The following is an 18,744-nucleotide window of genomic DNA, read 5'->3' as shown; positions in this document are numbered from 1 at the left end:
CGTCCTGCGGGAGCCGGCTTCCCAGCACCAGGATGGGGGGTAGCTGGTCGGGGCCCGCGGACTCAGGGAGGCCGAGGTCCAACAGCACCCAAGCTCGCCCTGCTCCAGTGGAACCCTCACAGAGGCTCAGTGGGGAGCCACCCACCCATGGCCACGTGGCAGCAGGAGCCAGGTGGCTGCAGACCCTGCCCTGCACCCTGACACCCTCCATTTGTGTTCTGGCCGCAGCAGACTATTGGGGGGCAGGTGGGCTCATTTGCCAGGAGCAGCGGTGCCTCAGGAGCCTTGGTGTCTCCCAGTGATGTGGGACACGGGGTGCAGGATGGGGTGGGCGGCGGTGAGAGCGTCTCCTTGATCCAGTTCTCTACGGAAATGGTTACACTCACCGCACATTAGCTTTGTGATTTAAAACATTGAGCCAATCTCCAGTCAGTTCACACTAAGGAAATAAAACAATAGGAAGGTCAAGGTAGATCAGGCAGTGAAACCCAAGCGGGGGTCCCAGGCACCGAGCGGGGGTCCCAGACACAGCTCCCAGGGCCTGTGGCCATGACCTTCCAGGCAGCGGGCCTGCAGGTGAGAAGTGAGGTGAGTCCCTTTCTTCAGGCAGCGAGCAAGGATCAGTTCCTAGCTGACGTGCCCTTTCAGAAGCCAGGCCCCTGCCGGCACCGACAAGCCAACCACGTCCAAACCCACCGGCACGTCAGCGACTGGACGGTTGGACGCCACAGCTCCAAGTCCTGCCTGTCACCCGCCCTGAGGGCCAGGAGGGAGGGCACCCGCCGTCTGTTTGAGCAGCTGTGGCCTGGAAGAGAGTGCCTTCGACTGCAGGCCGCTGACTCGTAATGGGGGGCAGATGGGCTGCCCAGTGAAAGAGCCGCCCTGGGTGAAGCCCCACGCAGGATGGTGGCGGGCCCACTTGTCCGCATAAGGCAGAAGCCAGGTTGCAGGGGTGCCTGGGGGTACTGGAGCCCCTCATGGGAATCACCTTCTGGGGGGGAAAGGAGCAAATGGGGTTTTCTTAGTCTCACTGAGCCCCCTCTGCCCGATGCTACCCTAAGACTGGCCAGGCCAGGGCGTGGTGGGCCAAGCTGCCTGCCCCCTGCCAGTGGGGCCTGAGTCTGGACCAGGGACAGCCCCAGTGCCGGGAGGGTCGCCCCTCTCTCCTGTGTTTATCTTTCTTTCCAGTGTCCCCTAGTCTGTCCAACACATGCTCCCCAATACAAGGATGCAGACCTCGACAGCTGCAAATACATGGGGTGCTGGCAACCCCATGTTCAAGCTCAAATGGAGGAGTCAAGATCCTGTCACCCCCAGGCCCCAGTCACCAGCCACACTCCAGGCCCGGGCTGACCCTTTGTCAGCATTTGCTCAGTGCTCAGCTCAGCCTCTGCAACATCCTGATCTTTCCAAGGTGGGTGCTACCGTAGAATGTGAGCACCTTCCTGTGAGAGGGGAGCGCCCACCAGAACAGTGGTGCTGCCATTGAGCCCCACTGAGAAGCCACCACCACTCCCAGGTGGTCGGCGTCCCCAAGGCGGGGGCAGCAGGAGAGCAGAATGAGGGGTCTAGTGGGAAGGAGGGAAGGAGCCAGCAGACCACCACCTCTCCCGGGACTCCCCAGGGCACTCCTCTCCTTGGAGTTCTATATTCCGGGCGCTCCTAGAAGGGGGTGAGCTGGTGACACATCAGCATGACCCCCTCTCACTGGAGCTGCATGGAAAGGTTCTGTGGGGGCACAGGAGACTTGGTTGGAAAGTTTGTAAGGAGAAAGTTCTGGAGAAAGGAGTGGGCTGAAGGTGGAATGTTAATCAGAATTCCGACGTAGGGGAGCTTGGCGACGGCTGTGCCCCTAATTGTTCCTTGCCCTTTCCAAACAAGTCTGCACAGTGCAGACCCTCGGTGTTTACTGGAGTCTTTATGCTCAGTCTTTGGGTGTCCGTGCTCAAAGGACACACAAGAGAAGCCTGAAGAGGCAGGCGATCGGGGCTGTCTGGTTCCTCTAGCCAGGCAGTCCCTTAGCCCTCTCTTTCACTGCGAACCTGCGTAAGGGTAATCATTCACCTGTTGCTCAGGGTCTGCTGGGCAGCCCCGGCAAGGCTCTCTTCTGAGCCTCAGTTTCTCTGTCTTCGAGATGTGCTCCAGAATAAGTGAGGTCGTGGACACAGCACCCTGCTCACTCCTCTACCCCCTTGGGAGCTGAGCTAGTGTCCCCTCTGCTCCCAATCTCACAGCCATCCCAGGTCAGGCCAGAGCCTTCGAAGAACTCACAGCCAGCCCCGCTGGCATGGCTCGGCGGTAGAATGTGGATCTATGATCCGGGAGGTCACGGTTCGATGCCTGGTCAGGGCACAGGCTTGAGCTGTGGGCTCGATCCCCAGTGTGGGTGGTGCGGGAGACAGCCGATCAATGATCCTCTCTCATCAGTTATGTTTCTATCTCTCTCCCTCTCCCTTCCTCTCTGAAATCAATAAAAATGTTTTAAAAAAAACACCCCACAACCAAAATACAAAGAGCTCACAGCCAGAAGAGATGTGAGCAGCAGAGGCACATTCAGGTTGCTATGGAAACATGCAGGCTGCGGGCTGGGGCTGGGCCCCAGGTCTCCGCTGAGGTGTTGAAAGCAGATCAGGGGGAAGAGGCGTCGCGGGGACGTGTGCTCTGAATGATGACGAAGCGGCTGGGATACTGCAGAGGGGGCGCCCGGTGCACTCAGGTGCAGACGGCTCTGTAGGAACCTCTCGCAGAACCAACAGCAGGCCTCACGGTGGTCTCCCTGGCGTGGTGTGTGCAGAGGCCCCGCGAATGCCAATTCCTCCGCCGTAAGCACGTGCTCCCACCCCGCGCTCTTGTGACGCTCCAGGCAGACACAGGCCGGTGTGGGCATCCCCGACTGTCAACTAGGCCAGGTGCCAGGGTCCCTCCGGTGGGCACATGAGTTCCCTGCTCGGTCTGCACTCAAGGTCCCCTAATCGAAGTCCCTCCCTGCTCTTCCCAAACGGCAGGTCCCTGGGGAGGGCTCTTTCCTGGCTACAGCTCCGAACTGTGTCCCGAAGCGCCTGGCCTCAGCCTGGCCCTTGGCAAGTGCTGGGAGCAGGTGGCTGTCCTGCCGGGGGGTGGGCACCAATAGAGCTGCGATTGGAACAGGGAGTCGCAGGCGACCACAGGGCCTCAGCCCTGCACAGAGCCCCTCCCGGGAGCGCCTGGGGGTGGAGCCAGCGGCAGCACCGGTTTGGTGCGGGCTGTATGCTGTGGCCCCTCTTTGGAGAGGCAGGCACCGGGCACCTGGTCTGAGGGAGCAGCAGGGAGGGTCCCTTTGTTCTCAGGCTCACTTAGGCAGCCGGTGCTGGCCGGATGTTTGTCCTCTGGGTGCTGCCTCGGACCTCCCCGTTTTCTTCCTTCTCTTTCTGACCCACGCTGGCCATCATTTCTCCCTCCTGCCTGCAAGTGCACGGGGTCCTGGGAGGGCGGGGTTGATATGTGGGGCCTGTGAGCTTGGCCTCCCTGGTGCCCACTTACAGGCCTCTATCCATCCATTACCCCCAGTCATCCAGCCCCCCCCCCCCATACACATTTTCTCTTTAAACACATGTGCACAGCCACTGCTAAGAGCCAGGCACTCTGTGAAAAACCCTCATGAACTCACATTTCTGGGGGGGGGTAGGGGGGGTGGGGGGGAGGGAGAGGCCCCTGGGAGACATGCAGTATGATGCCTGAGGTGAAGAGTCCTAGGGAGGGAGAGGAAAGGTGGTGATGGAGCAGAAGTGAGGGGGCTGGAGAAAACACATCTGGAAAGCTGTTATGAGGGAGCCCACTCTTTGCCTGTGTCCCCCCTCAGGGTATTTGGGTTTTAAAGGCTGTGGCTGACCCAGGGAAGAAATGGCAGTGCCATCGGTGGGCCGAAGGTTTGGGCGGGGCGGGAGGGACCGCCTGCCCTGTAGCTGAGGCCTGGGTGGAAGGTGAAAGGACATCACAGAAGCCCCCCTGGTCCTGGTGCTGCTGGCCTCTCTGCTCCCTCCCAGGCCACCTCCCGTGGGCCCCACGCGCTTCCCCCACACTATGACCGGGCGCCCAGCCAAAGCTCCCACCTCTAATTCAAATCCCTGTTTATGTCAGAGCTGTTACCATGGAAATGTCCTTGGGCCAGGGAGAGGGTAGAGGGCAGCAGCAGGGGAGTCCTTCCTGCAGACACTGTCCACTGCAGAGGGGCCAGCATCTGCTGGGGTGCCCGGGGAGGGGTCTTGGAGGTGCTAGCTCCCAGCGCCCTCCCACGGTCACCCTCCCAGGGAGGACATGTCCTGCCACACAGGCCGGAGGCTGGGGGCGGAGGTGCCCACGCCCCAGAGTTGGTCTCACGTGTCTGTGAGCCAGGGCTTCCTGTGCACGCTCTGGCCCAGGGCGGTCCAGCACCCACCCTTGGGCCCCATCGGCGCTAAGTCTGAGGGTTCCGGCGTCAGAGCTGCCTGAAAGTAGTTGTCATAAGTGACAGGTTTAGAGAAAACAGTCCAGGCTGAATAGTCTCTGCAGGTGAGGGCCAGAACCTGGAACTTCAGCAAACTCCCAGGCACCTGGCCAAGTAAGTGTCCATGCTCCCTGGAGCTGCGCTCCCTGTGCCCCTTCCTGCAGAGCCGGGCCCAGCTCGCTATGCACTGCCTCCGCCTGCCTCCAGCCTAAGCCTCCAGGGAGCACGGTGCTGACAGGCCTGCGGGACAAGCTGACACAGGCACAGGGGTGTCCTCACCTCATGGGACCACGAGACAAGCCCCACCGCGCCTCGCCTCCCAGGGCTGCCAGCAGCGATGCCTCTGCCTCACAGGCACCTGACATGCTGGAGCGTGGTTGGCTCTCCCACCAATAAGACTGGGAAGCCACCGTAACCGGTGTGGCTCAGTGGATAGAGCATCGGCCTGTGGACTGAAGGGTCCCAGGTTCGGTTCCGGTCAAGGGCATGTACCTTGGTTGCGAGCACATCCCCAGTAGGGGATGTGCAGGAGGCAGCTGATTGATGTTTCTCTTTCATCAATGTTTCTAACTCTCTATCCTTCTCCCTTACTTTCTGTAAAAAATCAACAGAATATATATATTTTTTTTAAAGTTTGAGAAATTGGCTCTGCAAACTGTCCCATCCAACACTGTCCCTTCGGCTTGTGCTGGGAGAGTGTAGAGGAGGGGACTTCTCCTCAAGACGGAAAAACAAAGGGGCTGTGCACGCGCCCCACTCGGGAGTCACTAGCACCCGCCACCCTCCCTGGTCCACCCCTGGTGTCTGCTGCCATGAGGGGGCGGGAGTGGTCCCGGGCCCTCCTCCTCTCCCCTCCCTAGCACCCAGTCAGGGCCTGTTCACCAGCTCCTGGTCAGTCCAACTCTCTAAGCAGCTTGGAGAACATTCCAGTTCCGGCACAGAGCTGGCTCATGAGGGCGAAGAGATGCCAGAGGAATTCAGGTCTGGCCGTGCAGGGCGGGCCCGGGGCTGAAGAGGAGGAGGACGCTCTATCCACTGAGCCAAACCGGTTAGGGAGGCTGGCCAGCTGCCAGCCGCAGAGGCCAGGGGCAGAGCTGCCTGTGGGGTGGGCAGGTGCCAGGTCAAGTTGCGGGGCTGTGTGGATTGTGCACCCGATGGGGCAGTACCTGCCCTCAAGCTGGTTCAGGAGCCCCCATTACCTTCAGGTCTGGAATGAGGGCTTTGGGGGAATCTTGGACAGGGCTGAGGGGTGTTTATTTTCCAGGTTAGGGGCCACAAGGGTTACTAGGGGGATCCAGCCTTGGAGTGGCTGCTGCTCTGGAGGCCTGGGCTCGGGGTTCCGTCCTGTGGGTGATGGGCACACCGCCTGGGTTGGGGTCCTGAGGCCTTGGTGTGTGGGCTCTGCCCGGCCTGGCAAGGAGGGGCCTCTGAGAGCTACAGATATCCCCAGATGCCCACCCTGCCCTGCCAGGACTGTAACTTAGTAAGGGCTGTGGGGGCCTGGGCCAGGCTACCTGCCTGTGAAATAGGATGAGCACGGCATTACCAACTTGGGCAATGTTTGGGAGGTGGAGAGGCTATGGGGAAGGCAGAAAGGGCCAGCTGGGGCCCCGTTAGCAGGGAGACCCCGTCAGCATGCCCTGTCCTTAGCCATCCTTCTGCCCTCACCATCCTGCCCTCACCGGCCCCCATGGTCCCTGCAGAGTGCCCTTGGCCGGGGCACAGCCAGAGGCAACCCCAGAAGTCTAGGGCTCTTAAACCTGCTAAGGCTGGCGAACAGTTCAAAGTGGTGGCTGGTGGAGGTAGCTGCTGGCTGCCACTCAAGGTTCCGGCCGCACTGCGGCCTGGCCTGCCAGCTCCTTGGGGCTCCCACTCCCCACACCGCCCATCTCCCCATTTTGTCCAGGAGAGTCTGAGGCCAGAGGGAGGAGCACACTAGCTCCGAGACGCCAGGCCACGGCAGCACCAGGCGGGGGGGAGGGGGGGAGGCGGCTCCCGGCTCTTCGCGGCTCTAGGGCTGGCTGAGGCCACGCCTGTGCCCGCACAGGTGCTGAGGGGCGTCTTTGTGGAGGCCTGGCCACGTGGTGGGTGGGAGGGCCTCCTCTGCCTTCCCCCTGGGCTCATGCACTTGCTGCCCGCCTGTGTTGGCCGCAGTGTTCACGTGTGTGAGCTCAGGCCTGCAGAGGACCAGGGACGGTGCTGTCCAGGCCCGGGCTGGCGCTGCATGCTTGGGCTGGGCAGGCAGCTGGAGGGAGGCGGCTGTCACCTGGAAGGTCCTGGGGGTCGGGGATGGGGCCTCCCAGGGGCAGGCCGTCCACCCGGAGGGGAGGGCAGGATTGGCAGCCAGTGGCTCCTGGCTCTGCTTAGGTCACACATACTCCTCACATCCTTTTCTGGGGGGGTCAGCCGAGTGGCCTGTCCCAGGTGGACCTGCAGGAGAGCAGGACCAAGGGCAATGCCTGGGGACATGGTCTCTTCTCCCCAAACCGGCCGACTGGGGCTTGTCCCCTGGAGGAGCAGAGGGAGCACCTAGGCCCGTGCCTTTGGGACACGAGCCGCCCTGACCGCAGTCTGGGCAGTGATGGGCCCAGTGCCCACCAAGGGGCGTTTAGAGGCGGCAGGAGGGCAGGAGCCTGCTCACCTGGGCCCCACAGCAGAGGGGCTGCCCAGCTGTGAAAGCAGTGCATGTTGTCTGGGTGCCCCCTTCCCCACCCCCACCCCCAGCTGGGGTGCCCCCTTCCCCACCCCCACCCCCAGCTGGGGTGCCCCCTTCCCCACCCCCACCCCCAGCTGGGGTGCCCCCTTCCCGACCCCCACCTCCAGCTGGGGTGCCCCCTTCCCCACCCCCACCCCCAGCTGGGGTTCCACCTTCCCCACTCCACCCCCAGCTGGGGTGCCCCCTTCCCCACCCCCACCCCCAGCTGGGGTTCCACCTTCCCCACTCCACCCACAGCTGGGGTGCCCCCTTCCCCACACCCACCCACCCGGGTGGGCCAGCGTCAGCTGCCTATACAGTTGGCCAACCCTTGTCCTCACTTTCCTTCTGGAAAGGTTTGGGGCCCTGTCCCATCTCCCTGAGTGCCTCTGGGCCTCCCCTCCGGCTCGGCTCCTCCGGAGAGAGGCGCTCCTGGCCCGCGCAGCCGGCCTGGCTGTGGGAGCGCGCAGAGCCAGGGAGCCACGGCTGCTGCTGCACCGCCACTTCTCCCTCGTTTCTGCCCCAGGACGAGAAGAACCAGATGATGACGACGAATATGTGGGTGAAGCAGGTGAGTGGGGTGGGGGCGCCACAGCCACTGCCCCATCCCTGCCCGCCCTCTCTGCTGCGTTCTCCCGCACGCAGGAGTGGCAGGACTATAGCTGTGCTGGGAGCCCGGGGACTATGAGAATGTGACTTCCATCCGCATCCCCTCCGAGCTCATCTGGAGCCGGACAGCGTGCTCTACAACCAGGGAGGGGGCTGGGCCAGCCAGAGGCGCGTGTCTGGACCCACCCACAGCAGCTGGGAGAGCGGGGCCTGGGGCCACCTCCTGGCTCCACCTCGGTCTCTCTCGCCAGGAGCAGGGCAAAGGGGCTGGCCGCCATGACTACAGGCCCCAGAGCTTCCCCCAGCCAATCTGGAGTCGTGTTCAGATCCCCTCTCCCCCCGCCCCACACGCTGCTCTTCCTTCCCGAAGTCTAGACGTGCAGGCTTCTCTCCAGGGCCTGCCGGTCCGGCTCTCGGGCCTGGTCCCCCCTTTCCTCTCCGCAGCCCAGGCCCAGGCCCAGGCCGCTCCTCACACTCCCACACGAACAGCCCAGCAAAATCTGGCAAGTGGACGTGTCCTGTGCTGGCGCCAGGGGTCCCAGGCACAGCGGAGGCAGGCACTGGGCTCAGACTGGTCCTCTCCCGGACCTCACCAGGTCCCTGTCCCGGGCAGCCTGCCATCCTCCCACGTCCCCGGCCTCTGCTGTGTCATCGCTGGATCCACGCCTGCAGCCAGGCTCGACAGTGGCTCTCCCGGTCCTGGTGCCACGGCCCTTTAGCACAGCTCCTCGTGTGGTGGTGGCCCCAGCCATCCGTTATTCCACTGCTCTTCAGAACCGGCACTTCGCTTCTGTTATGAATAGCAATGTAAATATCTGTGTTTTCAGAAGGTCTTAGGCTCCACAGCAGCGGTTCTCAACCTGTGGGTTGCACCGCTAGCAGGGTCACCTAAGACCATCGGAAAACACAGGTTTACAGTGCTATTCATAACAGAAGCAAAGTTACGGTTATGAAGTAGCAATGAGAACCACTGGTCTAAGACAAGCACTGAGTTCCCCCTCCCGCTCCCGTGTCCGTTCCTCCCCCCGCTGCCCATCTGAACTGAACCACAGCCCTGCCTCCCCACAGCCCTGCCGCAGCCTCCTGGCGCCGGGCCTGACCTACAAAGGGTCACTCTTTCACTAAGAACGTCACCGCTTGCAGAGACGGCCTGTGGGGCGGCTGGGAGAGGGTTTCGGGATTCATTAGTGAGGTTGGGGAGCGGAGTGGGCGGGCAAGCTCTCTGCTCTCCACAAGCCACTGGTCTGAACCATGATCCGGAGTCCTCCAGCCACCTGGGGTCCATGTTCAACTCCCCAAGACAGCCCCCCCACCCCCAGCCCTCTGATCCCGAGAATACACATCAGCTCAGCGTCCTGGGACCCAGGAGAGTGTCCTAGGACCCAGGAGAGTGTCCTAGGACTCAGGAGAGCATCCTGGGACCCTAGAAACCTCCATGTGCTCTGGGGTCTGTGCACGCCCCCCCAGGCTGCAGCCCAGGAGAGGGGGCTGCCACCCAAACCTTCCCCCCTGTGCTCCCTGCCGGGACCTGAGGGAGGCAGCGGGTGGACACCAGCTTCTCTGTGGGGCTGTGGTCAGTGCTGACTCTGGACATGGCCTGGAGCAAGGAGGGTGAGGAGCTGGTGGGCATGGCCTGGAGCAGGGAGGGTGAGGAGCTGGTGGGCATGGCCTGGAGCAGGAAGGGTGAGGAGCTGGTGGCTGTGGGCAGACGTGCCCGAGCACGGCTGCCTGTCCAGGCTGAGCTGACAGGTGAGGGAGGGCGCCTGTAGGAAGGGGGCACCCAGATGACACGCATTTCTGATGGCGGCGGTGCGTCCCCGGTTTGGAAGCCACGCGGTGAGGCTGCTGTCCACCCGAGGCTTTTCCACAGGGTCCCTTTGGGGCAGAGGCTGTCACGGTCCTGGGGCATCTCGGGGCCCGGAGCAGGAACCTGGACCCGCCAGGACCCCACATAGAAGGGCTTCGGCTGACGGCCGACCCAGTGCCACACCCTGCGGGCTGCGGGTGTGGGAGGGACACACTGCCGGCCGTGCTCACCTCTGCCAGGCACAGAGGAGCCAGCGGGGAGGTACCGGCCTGGCTGCGCGGTCACAGCCTTGCTCCTGCTGCCCTGCGAGGTGGCCCCATGTGCAGGGCGGGACCATGCAGTGCGGGGCTCACCTGCGCTGAGAGCAGCAGAGGCGTGCGGGGTGCATGGGGCCGAGGAGAGAGTTCCTGTGAGCGTTTCCGAGCCGAAGGCGGCAGGTCTGCCGAGGGGCTTGTGGAATGGCTGCAGCCACCTCCTGTCAGTGGGCCGGAATGCTGTGGTCAGAGTGGACAGCCGGGCCTCGTGGAGAAACTGAGGCTGAGAGAGTGGCTCAGGCCCGGGCCTAGACTCACGACCAGGTGTGTGCGTGGTGGGTGCCCTGGGGGGCAGGCGCCAGGGCCCCGTTCCCGGCTCTCACCCCTCTCTTCCTGCCAGCGCGGACGGGGCCTTCTGTCACCCACCTGACGAAGGCCCACCTGCTCCAAGACGGGCGGTGCCGCGGCCGCGGCCGCCGTCTACAGGCGCTCCTGCAGCATCGACGCCACCTCCTCCCCTTGGACCAGCAGAACGGCACCATGAAGTTCGAGTCCTGGACCCACGACAAGGCCAAGGTGGACCTGGTGAGCATGCACGGCCACGTGGACGGACTGGGCTTCCGGGAGAGCGGCGAGTGGGTCATCGTGGACGCCGTGGGCACCTACAGCACCAGGACGTACGAGGGCCGCGCCGAGGCGTACCCCGACACACCTACGCCTTCGTCACCCGGCGCCTGCGCTCCTCCACAGGGTCAGCCTGCTCGTCTCCGGCCTGCTGCTCTCCCGCCTCGTCCTCCTGGTCTTCGGCCTGCCCGCCCAGGGCGGCAGGAAGGTCACGCTCTGCATCTCCGTGCTGCTGGCGCTCACCGTCTTCCTGCTGCTCCTCACCGAGACCGTCCGTCCACCTCGCTGGTCGTCCCGCTCACCGGCGAGTACCTGCTCTTCGCCATGATCTTCGCCACGCTCTCCGTCGTCGTCACCGTCCTCGTGCTCAACGTGCACCACCGCTCCCCGCGCCCACGCCGTGCCCGCCCGGCGCGCCGCGTCTTCCTGGACCCGGTGCCGCGGCTGCTCTTCATGGAGCGGCCGCCCGCGGTCAGGGGCAGCTGCCGGCGGCTCGTCGAGTCCATGCACGACATGGCCGGTGCCCCTCGCTTCTGGCTGGAGCCTGAGGAGGAGCCCAGCTTTGTGAGCAGAGTCCAGAGCCAGGGCTCCCCGCCCACCTTGTCCTTCTGTGCCCCCCTGGACACGCCAGGCAAGCCCCAGCCGGCCTGCACGGGCCCTCAGACTGGGCGCCCGGTCTGCAGCCAGCAGAGGCCGAGAAAGCCAGCCCCTGCCCGTCGCCCAGCCCCTGCCGCCCCACCACCCGGGGGCTCGCCAAAGCCAGTCTCTGAGCGCCCACCTGCGTCCAGCCCCAGCAAGGCCCCGGAGGGCGGCGTCCGGTGCCGGTCTCGAAGCATCCAGTGCTGCGTCCCTCAGGCTCGGCCGCCTCCCAGCCGGTGGCCCGTGGCCAGCTCCCTTCACTCCTTGGCTTCCTGGGCTGAGCGCCCACCCCCAGAGCAGGCCTCTCCCTGCAGATGTAGGTGCAGGCAGCCGTCCAGGGGGTCCTCCAGCACAGCGCTCAGGGCCTCAGGGCCCCAGCGCCGAAGCGCCGCCCCGCGGCCGCCCCTGCCGCGGGCGCTGACCCGGGCCGCTGTGGGAGTCCGCACATCGCGGACCACCTGAGGGCAGTAAGCCCTGCCCTGGCCCAGCGGGATGCTGACGGAGAGAGTGGCTGGTGACAAAATCGAGAAACTGGACCCAACCCGGGCTGCCAGCTTTGGGCAAGCCCCACCCTGGCCTGCCCCCTCTTCCTGAGCCCCCGGACGCCAGGTCCCTGGGGTGGAGCTGGGCAGGCGGCCCAAGCAGCTTTGGAGCAGATCCTGGGACACCCCTCTAGGCTTTGAGACTGAGGCGCCGACGGGAGCACAGGGTGGCGCTGCGGTCCGTGCAGGCGGCTCATCCTCAGGATGGCCCCAGCGGAGAGGCAGGGAGCAGCGTGCCTCGCCACAGCGGCCCGCGGCCTTCCCGTTTGTAAGTGACCCTGCACGCAGGTGCCCGCGGAACAAACAGCCGGTTTAGGTTCGGTGCAAAACCGTCAGTCCACCTGATCATTTTAAAAATCAGAGAAAATGGCCATGAAGAGCCCATTTTTCCTCGACGCTCCACACGGGAGCTGAGCCCTGCCCTCGCCGGCCTGTCTCACCCACGAGGGCCCGATGCCGTGTCCTTCCCAGTCCCTCAGGCGCCGGGGCCTGCTGGGAGGCGAAGCCAGAGGTGGTTAGGCCGGGACCTCAGGGCGGCCGCTCCCCGCACAGCCACTCTGCCTCCGTGTCCCCGTCTGCAGACAAGACGGCGCCGCCCCTTCCCACCGGCCGCTCACGCAGTGCTGTGCTTGGCGTACTTGGCGCTGCTTCCGTGGCAGCCCGCCGGCTCTGCGTTCGGGATTCCCCCTGAGCCCTGGCCCCTCCCTCCTCCTGTGCTCACAGCACGGCTCTGCCCCACCCCGCAGCTTAAGGAACAGCCGAGGGGCCTCGGGCCCCCTGAACAGCTGACTCCTGAGCACCCGCCCAGGAGGGGAGGGCGGTCAGGCCTCAGCTGTCACTCAGACACAGGGCCCCTGTCAGGCCTTGTCCCTCAGGGTGCTCCTGGCCCTTGTCCTGCGGCCAGGGGGTGAAAGTCGCTCTTTCTGGGCTCGATTGGTCCATTAGGAAAATGGGGGTGCGCAGGATGGCCTCCAAGGCACCCCTCAGCTTAGCAAACCTGGAGCAAATTCCACTGTGAGGCAGCCTGGTGCTCCCCCACCCGGCCTCGGGCCCAGGCACCGTCTCCCACAGCAGCTGTGATGTGCCGCTGTGAGGGTGCTGCTCCCTCCGAACCCGGCTGCAGGGGCACGTGGCTCTTCAGCTCCCTCCGCGGCCGCACCCGGCGGCCTCGGGCTGTCAGCAGAGCGCCGGGTTCTGGGGGGTCCTTGCCGCCTGTGAGATGCGTGTCTGCGTTGCAGGGAAGGAGGACTGGCCGTGGTCACCGACCGCATCTTCCTCTGGCTGTTCGTCTTCGTCTGCCTGCTGGGCACCGCCGGCCTCTTCCTGCCGCCCGGCTGGCCGGCACCATCTGGGGCCCCTGCACCCGAGGCCCTCCGCACTGTACCGGGCCACGCACCCACAGACTGTCCCCTTCTGCCTGCTGCCTCCCGGGGAGGCTCAGGCTGGGACTTGCCCAGGAGGCAGCGGCCGGGAAGGCTTGTTCTCACTGACGGTGGCGGCGCTGCCTGAGCCGCAGCCAGGGCCGCTCGCCTCCCAGGTCCCAGCCGCCCAACCCCGGGCCACGCCCTTGGCCTTCTCAGCGCTGCCTCCTCCCTGCGGGATCCCGAGGCCCCTGCTGTCCCCCGGGTGTGGGGACACCACCTGCCCTTGGTCCTTGGGCCTCTCTTTGACCCCACAGAGGCCAGCCACAGCCATGAGAGTCTCTCTTGCCAGGTGGGCCTAAGCAGGGGTTTTATTATCTTATTTTAAAATATATTTATATTGATTTCAGAGAGGAAGGTAGAGGGAGAGAGAGATAGAAACATCAGTGATGAGAGAGAATCATTAACTGCCTGCCTCCTGAACACTCGCATTGGGGATCAAACCTGCAAGCCAGGCATGTGCCCTTGACTGGGATTGAGCCTGGGACCCTTTAGTACGCAGGCCGATGCTTTATCCACTGAGCCACACCAGCTAGGATTCTTTTTATTTAAAAAGAAAAATATGTTTTATTGACTTTTTTACAGAGAGAAAGAGAGAGGGATAGAGAGTTAGAAGCATCAATGAGAGAGAATCATCGATCAGCTGCCTCTTGCACACCCACTACTGGGGATGTGCCCACAACCCAGGTACATGCCCTTGACCGGAATCAAACCTGAGACCTTTCAGTCCACAGGCCGATGCTCTATCCACTGAGTCAAACAGGTTTTGGCTTGACTTGTTTTGATGAATTCATGGAAACCTAAGTTTTGTGCCCAGGGGCCTTGGGAAGTGGAGCTGTTAGACCTGGTCCTGCTTGGAGGAGATTGGGGGGCAGGACCCCAGAGGGAGAGACTTCGGACTTGGCGAGTTCAGATGTTTGCCTTCCCAGGGTCCCGGGGGATCCCGGGCAAGCTCTTTGCAGGGGTCATCGGTCCCCATGGCACTGGAGTTTGTGAGGACCTCAGAGTGTGGCCCAGGGGAACCTCCACAGGCCTCCTGCCCTGCACTCCTCTCTCCAACAGCGGGAGGCCAGCTCCGCCAAAGGGCCTCTCTCCCAGTGCAGAGCCCTCTGGCCAGAGGCGGAGGGGCTGCCCCAGAAGGAAGGTCCTGGGCGCCTAGTCTCACCCCAGGGCAGAGTGCTGGGTGCCACCCCGTGTCCTCCTGACCCTGGCACCAGGGGCTGGGTGCTGTGATGATTTGGAATCCTCAGTCTCCAAGTAGAGGTGGCAAGAACACCGTGCCCCCTCCTGGGTAGCGGCAGGAGGAGGCAGCTGTCCCTGCTGTCCATGGTCCAGTCCCTTCTGCAGGGCAGCCACGGGCAGGGCAGCGGCACCCCGCCTGGCCAGGGCCTGGGTCGCCAGGGCCTTGGGAGCAGTGAGTGAACAATTCAGTGAAGTTTGGAGCCGAGTGGGCCTCGTTGTGGCAGAGGCCAGATTCCCTGGCGGCAGCTGGAGGGGCTGCACCCTCACCCGGCACTGAGACAGGGACCTGACTTGGGCCAGGGGTCCTCTTCCTGAGAGGGGTGCAGACCCCAGAGTCTAAGTCCCGGTGCTCTCTCCTCCCGGCCCTGGGCCCTGCAGGCCCTGCTGCCCGGCTCTGCTCTGCACCTGCTTCCTGGGGCGCCGAGCATCATCCCAGGACCCTGGTCCAGTTCACCCAGCACAAGTGGGCCTGCGCGGCGGGGACACCAGGCCCGGGGCATCAGGGGGTGGATTCAGGTGTGAGCACCTCCGTCTTCACATGAGCAGACTCGGCCGCCAGATGCACGGGCCCAGCACCGCCCTGGCGCCGGGCCCCCTGAAGATGTGCTTTTCTGGGTCTCCAGGGAGACCTCGTACAAAGCTGCTGGAACTGGACAAAGGTGTCAGGAATAATCGAGCGGCATAGTCTCACCACAGCAAACTGGCCAGCCCCGATCTGCCTCGGCGTGTTTCTGTCATGTAGGCTTACACAGGGAAGTGCATGAGCTAAGCCCTCGAGTGGGTGAGTTTTCCTAAAATTTGACACCGAGGACCTAGGGCACCATTCCACACGCAGGACGCCCCCCTCCCCCTGCCCCCCAGCAGTGCCCTCCTGCCCCCAACCTGGGCTTCTTCGCCAGCAAGTTTCTGCTCCTGAACTTGGGTAGGGGCCCTCCTTGCTGCTTCCCTCCTCGTGCTGAGACTCACCTGGCCCTGTCTCGTCCTCAGACAGTCCTGTTCCAGCTGTGAGCAGAGTTCTTCCCCTGAATACACGAACCGCCGTCCGGTCTCCGCTGTCAGACTCGCGCGCTGTCGTCTTCGTGGATTTCCTCTCGGCATCACCATGTTTTTGTGATGTTCTGGCATCTTGGGGCCTTACGGAGCCAGGAGTGGTGGACACTGCCCCATCCAGGGCCCTGCTCCCCCGCCCCTCCCCTCATCTCACTCACACACCAGGCCAGCATTTCCCATCCTTGATCACAGGGATGACAAGGAGGGACGGCCCAGGGCCCGGAGGCCCGCTGGGACTGTCCTAGCTTGTCACTCCTGAGCTGTGTGCCTGGCTGCCTGGCCCTCCCCCCGCCTCCGACCAAGGCCCGAGCTCCCCCACACAGTGCGGCACACCCCTGCTCTCTGGAAATTAAGTAACGGGTTCTCTTCTCACGGCACTGGCCCCTTCGGGACATCCCTCACCACCTTTGGGAGACACGATGGCCCGGCCTGTGTAGCTCAGGTGTTAGAGCGTTGGCCCGCACACCCAAGGTTAGCCGGTTTGGTCTGGTCAAGGGCATGTGCCTCAGCTGCAGGTTCAATCCCTGGCTCCAGTCAGGGTGCATGTGGGAGGCACCCAGTTCATGCGTTTCTCTCACATCCGTGTTTCTCTCTCTCCCCTTCCCTCCCTCCTTCCACTCTCTAAAATCCAAGGAAGAAAAAAGAGAGAGAAGTCGTGATGGGACCCAGAGCACTCACAGGTACACACCTGGGGGTCCCTAGGTCACGGGGTGCGGAGGCCTCCCCAGAAGCGGCTGCCGCTTCGTGGCGGCTGGCAGTTGGCTCGTTGTTCGCGTGTGGCTTTAGCGGGTGTAAGTCCCCTGTGTGCTCTGGGCCCAAGGCCTGTGTGTGTCCCCCGGGGGCGCCTCTCCCTCTGCGTGAGGATATTTTCACCGACTGTGTCTCCAAGGGAAGCTTTAATTCTGAGGGGGCACTGTCATTCTGAGGGGGCACTGTGGCTGTCTTGGGGTGCACCTGCCCTGCCTTCCAGCATCGGGACGTTTACAGCTGTCCCATGTCGTTAGGGTGACCATGCTTTTCTTTTTTCGTTGATCCTCACCCCAAAGATTTTTTTAGAAGAGGGTGGGAGGGCGGGGAGGAGAAGAGAGAGCAATGATGTGAGAGAGACACGTTGATTGGTTGCCTTCCACATGCACCCCGACTGGGGCTAGGGATCAAACCTGCGGCCCAGGTGCATGCCCTTGATTGGGAATCGAACCTGAGACCCTTGCAGGGGGTGCTCTAACCACTGAGCACGCTAGCCAGGGCTCCCATTTTTCTAATTAAGTTTTGTGCCTGGTGTAGACAAGGGCAGGGCCTCAATGTTTCTGGTTCGAACCTCTAGCAGTTTCGAACCATTTGTTGAAAACACGGTCCTTCCCCAGTAAGATGCCTGGCCACGTGACCCCTGATCTGCTTCCTGGTTTCTCGCGTGTTGGGTCCTCTGGCCCGTGGGAGCAGAAGTGCCCCGGTTTCTGACACATTGGAGACACCCTCCCCCCGGTCAGCCGTGCCGGGGCCTCACGCTGCCTGTCCCTCGGCCCTCCCTCGGGCCCAGGCCGCTCCGGGCCTGAGGCGGTGCCTCTGCTGATAGGAGACCCCAACAAGGCCGGTGTGCTGCCGCTCGGCGTGCTGTGGCCCGGAACAATCTAGAATTTCGGGCTGCTGCGGCGCCGGTCTTCGGAGGGCTGGGCTCTTCGGAGCAGCTGTGCTTCCTGCGTGTCGGGTCCCGTGTGACTCCGTCCATCCTTCCTTCCTGCGGAACGCCCCTCGGGCCCCTCCTTGGACTGGGCCTCGTCACGCAGGGAGGGTTTTACGGGGCAAAGTCAGTGCTTTCCTTCAACCCCTCTGCCTCTGCCGTCCGGGGCTGTCATTGTGTGGGGTTTAAAGTCTGTTCCTCTGGCCTACGTCTTGTGTGAATGAATCTACATTTAAAAAACCAACCCCGTTTGGCCTTTTGATCTGAGATCATAAACTTCCTCTAATTCTCAAATCTTAAAAATCTTAAAAAAAAAAAAAAAAAAAAAAAAAAGGACCTTTTCAGCACTCCCACTGGCCTGCGGGCCACCGTCTGGGCTGTGCTCCGTGCTCCGTCTCCGGGCGGCCCTGCTGACCGACAGCCCCCGCTGTGCCTGGTCACTCGGCCACCGGCTGGCTGTTCTCCCGATTTGTGTTCTGCACCTCATTTCCCGGTCTTCATGCCATTGATGCCACCTCGCAGGAGGTCGGGCTGTGAGGACTGTCCTCTCCCGCCCCGCTGTGCTCGCGGTGTTACCCCTTCCCCGGGGACTCCTCTCCCAGGCCTCAGGAGCACTTCGCACCAGGAGGCGTGTGAGAGCATGTGCACACATGTGCGTGTTAGCAGTGGCAGGGTGCATGGGAGGGTGTGCGCATGTGCAGGTTTGTGCTGCGATGGCTTCACGAGGACCCCTGTGCAGCGCCCCCCTCGCCCAGAAGGGGGGGTCCTGGGCCTGGGGCGCAGCAGAGGTCCTATGCCCACTCCAGCCTCGTTCCCAGGATGCTAGCTCCTCTTGGTGACAAGAGGCATCCCAGCCCTGGCCTGTTCCCCAGTGGTTAGAGCATCCGTCCCAGCACCAAAGGGTCTCTGGTTAGATTCCTGGTCAAGGGCATGTATCTGGGTTGCAGGTTTGAATCCCAACCCCAATCCAGGGTGTGAGAGAGGAAACCAACTGATCTCTCTCTCTCTCTCTCTCTCTCTCTCTCCACACACACGCACTCCTTCCCTCTATTCTACTCGCTCTGAAAATCAATGGACAGAATATCCGCAGGTGATTAAATAAAATCAAGGTGCTGCCTCCGTGACCAAACACCCCACTGGCTCAGGGTCTTCTGGCCTCCCTCTCTCTGCACCCACACCCTCCGGCCTCGGGATGCAGTGCTGGGACGAGCCAGGCCACCTTCACCGCCAGGGAAGCCAACCCTCTGGCTTCCACTCGCTTCCCAGATGGCGGACTCACACTCTGCCCGTGAACACCAGACTCACCCGTCTCCTCCCCCACACCTGCTCCTCTCCTCCACCGCTGCTGGAGGCCCGGCCCGGCCTGTTCTTGGGGTACCCCCAACCAGTGGCTTAGCCAGCAGCCAGCCCCAAATCTGCCCCCCCCCCCCCCCGCCAGCTCCTCTCAGTGAGCAGCAGGAGAGTCCCCCAAGCTGGCTCTCAGGCGGGAGCCCGTGGCGCCCAGTGCTCCTCGGGGAACCCCGACTCCCCGAGCCCGGAGGAGCACCCCGCTGACCGATCCTGGCCTGGGCCGGCCTCTGCCGTGCCAGTCCTGCCTGGCTGGCCCAGCCTCCGGCCTCGGGGCTGTGCCCCCGCTGGAGCCTCCTACCATCTCACACCGCGCTGGGGCCTGCCTCTGCCCCACGGTCCCCGTGGAAGCCCGTGGCCTCTGCATGAAGGAA

At 63.3% G+C, this 18,744-nt stretch overlaps 1 protein-coding gene across 1 annotated transcript; it reads left to right on the top strand.

Moving 5' to 3' along the window:
- Positions 1–9,485: 9,485 nt before the first annotated feature.
- Positions 9,486–11,552, top strand: CHRNA4 (cholinergic receptor nicotinic alpha 4 subunit). Its single transcript, XM_045577269.1, is given in 7 exon segments — positions 9,486–9,515; positions 10,228–10,533; positions 10,536–10,562; positions 10,565–10,720; positions 10,723–11,100; positions 11,103–11,218; positions 11,220–11,552. Coding segments are annotated over 6 exon segments (1,176 nt in total). The 5' UTR covers positions 9,486–9,515; positions 10,228–10,367.
- The last annotated feature ends 7,192 nt before the right edge of the window (positions 11,553–18,744 follow it).

Source organism: Pipistrellus kuhlii, unplaced genomic scaffold (genome assembly GCF_014108245.1).
Source record: "Pipistrellus kuhlii isolate mPipKuh1 unplaced genomic scaffold, mPipKuh1.p scaffold_m20_p_87, whole genome shotgun sequence".
In the NCBI taxonomy this organism is placed as follows: domain Eukaryota; kingdom Metazoa; phylum Chordata; class Mammalia; order Chiroptera; family Vespertilionidae; genus Pipistrellus; species Pipistrellus kuhlii.
The sequence above is the reverse complement of the archived record's forward strand: the minus strand, read 5'-3'. Positions and strand labels throughout refer to the sequence as shown.